The sequence below is a fragment of the Oncorhynchus nerka genome, linkage group LG20 (genome assembly GCF_034236695.1).
Source record: "Oncorhynchus nerka isolate Pitt River linkage group LG20, Oner_Uvic_2.0, whole genome shotgun sequence".
Classification (NCBI taxonomy): domain Eukaryota; kingdom Metazoa; phylum Chordata; class Actinopteri; order Salmoniformes; family Salmonidae; genus Oncorhynchus; species Oncorhynchus nerka.
Genome location: NC_088415.1, coordinates 14,130,003 through 14,136,002, shown reverse-complemented (window position 1 = coordinate 14,136,002; position 6,000 = coordinate 14,130,003). Strand labels below are relative to the sequence as shown.

General features: G+C 39.8%; 1 protein-coding gene across 1 annotated transcript in view; it reads left to right on the top strand.

Annotated features, from left to right (window-relative positions):
* Window positions 1–1,039, top strand: part of grm6a (glutamate receptor, metabotropic 6a) — a 59,058-nt gene extending 58,019 nt beyond the window's left edge. Inside the window, exon 10 of the mRNA XM_065005255.1 lies at window positions 794–1,039. Within this exon, the coding sequence (XP_064861327.1) occupies window positions 794–1,039 (246 nt within the window). The remainder of the gene's footprint in view (window positions 1–793) is intronic.
* Window positions 1,040–6,000: the final 4,961 nt, after the last annotated feature.

Genomic DNA, 6,000 nt, shown 5'->3' with positions numbered 1-6,000 from the left:
GTGACGTGATACTGATGTAACTTTTTGAAATGGGCTGTTTTGCATTATTTAATATAATAGAAATTGCTCTGTAAAAAAAAGAATTTAGCAGGAAGTATTTCCCACGCTCACTTTCTTACCCTGTTCTTTACTCGGAATTTATGCAAATGAACCATTGTCTAAATGAGAGCATTAAATTGGGAAACAACCTGCCCGGCTCGTGATAACATTTGGAAGTTCCAAAGCAGACAGTATTTCTCTATAGCCAGCCTTTGATATGGGCATGAAGAGAGACACGGAGCGGGATGAAACGCCAGGAACGCTTTGTTCCTTTTTATCATACGACGACACACCATGACACACTGACAAAGACTGCTCTTACCAACCGCATGCTTTGGGGGAATGTTATTGTGGTAGCAGGAAGATAAGAGAAGTGTGTGGGAGACCGGGGAACAATGTTTTAACCCTCTTAATAAATCTGTGTGATGGAAATATGGAATTATTGCATTAGCATGTATTACCACCTAGTGGCCAGGTGGCCTCCCACAAAAGACTATTGATTAAAAGAAAGGGGCGGGGGAGAAGTATTATTTTGTTCATATGTGTGAGAATCAGGAATTACTCAGAAACAAATATATGATTCCCCTGGGGAAGATACATAAAACCTACCCTGAAATAGAACAGCTAGGATCACATTCCATGGTCTCGTTTGTCCTTAGTCTGCTATGTGTCCAGGTTGAATGTGTTACCATATGAATATGGAGTCTCTGTATCTGTGTCTCTGACCCTTCCCTGTGTTCCTCTTCCTATCTAGATGTTCATCCAGACCACCACGTTGACAGTCTCCATGAGCCTGAGTGCCTCTGTGTCTCTGGGGATGCTCTACATACCCAAGGTCTATGTCATCATCTTCCACCCAGAGCAGAACGTACAGAAAAGAAAGCGCAGCTTCAAGGCCGTGGTGCAGGCAGCCACCATGTCTACTCGGCTCTCCCAGAAGTCCAACGACAAGCAGAACGGAGAGACGCAGAACAAGATCGAGCCAGACAGAACACAGTAGGTCTCTCATTGGCTGATGAGCCAGACAGAACACAGTAGGTCTCTCATTGGCTGATGAGCCAGACAGAACACAGTAGGTCTCTCATTGGCTGACGAGCCAGACAGAACACAGTAGGTCTCTCATTGGCTGTTGAGCCAGACAGAACACAGTAGGTCTCTCATTGGCTGTTGAGCCAGACAGAACACAGTAGGTCTCCTATTGGCAGTTGAGCCAGACAGAACACAGTGGGTCTCTCATTGGCTGATGAGCCAGACAGAACACAGTAGGTCTCTCATTGGCTGTTGAGCCAGACAGAACACAGTAGGTGTCCTATTGGCAGTTGAGCCAGACAGAACACAGTGGGTCTCTCATTGGCTGATGAGCCAGACAGAACACAGTAGCTCTCAAGAGGCTGTCGAGCCAGACAGAACACAGTAGGTCTTTCATTGGCTGATGAGCCAGACAGAACACAGTAGGTCTCTCATTGGCTGATGAGCCAGACAGAACACAGTAGGTCTCTCGTTGGCAGTTGAGCCAGACAGAACACAGTAGCTCTCAAGAGGCTGTCGAGCCAGACAGAACACAGTAGGTCTCTCATTGGCACACATTGGTCTCCTGCACTGTGACTTCACTTCTGTAACTACACTAAACTCGGTACATTTGCTAAGCATCAACCTACAATATATTTCTTATGTATTGGCCATCACAGCTAAAGTAACAAACAGAGCTAATTGAATTCATGACTTACCAGTACCACGGTGTAGTACCATAAAATGTCAGAATCCTTTTGCCTCATAGCAGAACGAATCTGAAGGATGACCTCTTGAGCTGATCCTAATGTATCTATAGAATCAACATTTATAAGGTGACTTGAATTATTTTAAGTTGCCTGTTATAAATGCCCCATGGCCAGTCTTTTCATCCACACATTGCTCTGAAGCTTTATTTGTGCAATATCCAACTCCACTTCTCTCTCTGTCCTTTCTGTCCTTACTCTCCCTCCTAAATCTCTGTAAAGCCTTATGGGTTTATTTCCACCGGTCCTCTATCTCGACCGAACACACTCCCTTCCATTACCAAAGGAAAACTCAGGCAGTTTCAGGCTGTTCATCTCATTACAACCCTATTATCGGGTTTTTGGAGCAAAATATTGCTAAGTTAGCATGACATTTCCAAAATGATAATTATTGATATGGATATTCTCATAGTGAACATTTGGATGCACATGCAAGAAACTTTATTAGAGACGAATTATGAAAAGGAAAGAAAAATACCTGGAGGTAAATTTAAGAAGAACTGATTCAGCAAATAATCTATCCCTCCCTTCACCTTGGAATTTCTTAATTAATAAGAATATATCTTTCCTCCTACATTTCAAAAAATGTTTGATGTTATTGAGGCTATCTTATAGTATATACAGAGAGTAGGTTGAGGTTTCAAAAAGAGTACGCATTAATAATGCCCCTTTCCGTGAATCCAGTGCCTTTTGTTTCTCCTCCAGTGAAGCTTCATATTTATTTCAGCTTCCCCTCCAGTTTTCAGTTGACATCACATCTTTGTATAGAGCTGCATACATTTCAGTCTGTTCAAGGTATAACCTACTCAAAGACTTGATTTCTTGGATGCACAGAAACTGGGAGTACAAGGCTCACTACTAGTTTACTACATTTTACAGTTCCATGGCATTACTGCAGCTAAACCTAGCTACTTCAGTATTTAACTAATTTTATCACCGTTTAGTGGGGTATCTCATTTCATGAACTTTCTTAAGTAAACATATAATACTTTATTGAAATTCCAGACTGCTGTTGGGACAATTGTCATGATTTATCTATAAATTAACAATGTGTATTTAAAACAGAGTATTTTAGCTCTTGGTTGACGTGCTTCTGAGAGTCACATCACTCCCGAGTGGCGCAGCGGTCTAAGGCACTGCATCTCAGTGCTAGAGGCGTCACTACAGACACCCTGGTTTGAATCCAGGCTGTATCACAATCGGCCATGATTGGGAGTCCCATAGGGCGGCGCACAATTGGTCCAGCGTCATCCGGGTTTGGCTGGTGTAGGCCGTCATTGCAAATAAGAATTTGTTCTTAACTGACTTGCCTAGTTAAATAAGGTTAAATAAAATCACTACTTTGATGCATGACATAGATTAATGAAGGTGTTTCTAACAGTATTTGTTGTGAAGTAGCATGTCCATTGAGGAATAGCTTGGAGTTTAGCTGACTATATCTTCAGAGTAACTTCCCCAACAATGGTTATTTTAATCAGATTTAAACATATTGCAGAGACCAGTCTCCAATGCTCTCTGCTTTTTGTTTATCATACACAGTATAGTCAATAATCATTTCAAGTGTCCCATCAAGAATGGAATTTTAGAAAAAGGAAATTACATTTCTGTCCATATTTAGGTGGTGAATCTTTCAGCCAGTATAATCCTTATCATACACTATAATTGCTTTCATGGAGTTTTGGCATGATGAGTCAGTATAGCTTTTATTGAGATTATGAATCATATCACTTTAATCTTGGAGCAGGATATTGAAGTACTGGATAGCATATGAATCGCCTATTTTTAACTCGTCTTTTCAAGTATGAGTGAATATCAAAGCTATTGCCTTTTTTGCTGAACTGTTCTTGGTCATGTTCATTGGAACTACAATAATTATTTCACTATTTCAACAACAGATCATATTCATCAGTCAAACACATTGCTATGCCCATGAAACAATGGGCCGTTTCCATGAAACAATGGGCCGTTTCCATGAAACAATGGGCCGTTTCCATGAAACAATGGGCCGTTTCCATGAAACAAGTTGGCGCACATATCGAAAATGGATTGGCCTTCATGCATATAATGGGCCAGCTTAATTAAATATCTGTTCCAACAAAACAGGATAGCTGTAGAGTACCAGTGACTCTTGAACATTAAGGTCTGACAGGTCTTGTAATCTATTTTCCACTAATTAGAAACAGCAATTCATTTAGTTTCTTCCTTCCTCTTCACAGTCTTAGTTCATTTGCATCCCTCTCTACAGACTTAAGAAAATCTACTTTGACTGAGACCAGAGACCAAACACAGAATATTATCTCCCAAGCCCATCATCTGAGAGGACTATAGGAACACACCATGTTTTAGCCCCATTCAGTCACACAGCATATTCACTGCTGCGTTAACTCTGTTGTCCAGACTCATTGTGAAAAGTGTCATGTGGTTGGACTAACTAAGAATAACATGGTCATCACGACTGTGGAAATAGCAGAGCTATTTCATTGTTTCTCTAGTGAACTATTTGACTTGTTACTTTGAAATACTGTATGTTTATAATGTACATTCTACACATTTTGTTAATCATGCATGTGACATTTATGATGAGCTTTTGATTATGCATCATTCTGACTTACTCGTTATCCTTTTATCACAACAGGTAACTGAAGTGTGGCCAATCATTAATCCAGAGGACCTACATTTCACGAAGAAGCAGGAGATGTTATTGAAGGCCATGCAGTAGGGAGAGGAGGCCTGTCTTTAACAGTAACTAGCTACTTCACTGGTCCACTGGATGTCAATGGAATCAAACTGCAACAAGGAAGTGTTACACCCTTCAACAAGAACTAGAATGAACTTAAACTGGTGTCAAAATGTTAAAGACTTCCAAAAGCCCACATTAAAAATGGGTGGGTTGGGGGTGGAGTCAAACTGGACCCATCCGTTATCAACCAGTTAGATTTACAGCATCACAACGATCATCACATTGAAACACATCTGGATACTGAGACACAGCAAACAGCAAGAGGTGTGGACCAAGGCCACCACAATGTGAGACTGATAATGTACTTTTCTAAATATTGTGCTGTTTTAATCTTTTTGCTCACGGTTCTATTACCTTGACATTCAAACTTGCTCCAGAGGACATGTTGTCTCCATTGGATCAGTTGTATGCTTTGTTCATCAACATATCAACATGAGTTGTTTTTGTGTGAATATTTGTGTCCATAAAAATCTACAGTGGAGCTCTGCAGAGATGCTCAGACACTGCAATAAATTACACAGATGCCCCAGTTAGAAACTGATCTAAATGACAGTGAACTATTTTGTAGTGAACAACATGCAGTGATACTATTTGGCTTTGTTTGCTTAATTTCAAACTTAACTTAGGTTATATGTTGTTTGAGACGCCCCAACAATATTTTGCCCCTGTTATTTTGTCTCCTTACTGTATGTATGTGGAAGTAATGTACAAAGCTGTAGTGTAGACTGTACCTGGATCAATATAGTTATTTATCAACTCATTCAATAAACCGTGTTGATTTTTATTCATCTTCATATCCTTATTTTCCCTGATTTACTTTCATTTAGATGCTCTTCTTCCTCATGTTTGCACTTTTTACCACCTTATCCAAAGATTTACTGATGTTTTCTCACAAAAGGCCCAAATGTTGTTCACAGGATGATCTATTATAAGGTCGTATCTACAGAGTAACCAATTTGTATTCATACTGTACAATTTAAAGTACAGAATGGATTTTCATTCTCTCCCTCATCCAGTCCATAACTACAGTGTTATTTTTTAAAGGGAAATCCTAAAATTACTTTTTTTATTTGCACACCTCTCATGGTTCCTTGAGCATTTTTGCATGTGCACAGAATCAAATCTGACATTTTTATATGATAAAGTATACACATTATAGACTTGATTCAGATAATGATGTAAATAGGGTGTGTATAAAGGTCATGGCAAAAACATGTCTGACTTATGTCTGAATTCAATGTACTGTATGTGTGATGCAGATGAGAGCATGCATATGATCTTCATGTCTTTAAGCACAAAGACTCAGAGTCCTAGAAAATCCGCATCACAGAAAGCTAATGAAGGAAAAGCAGCCATTCCTAATATCCGGTGGGTTCCCATGTATTGTCAAATCATATCAGCACTGATATAGAGCACAGCACAGCTTCATTTTCAGTTAAAGTTGTC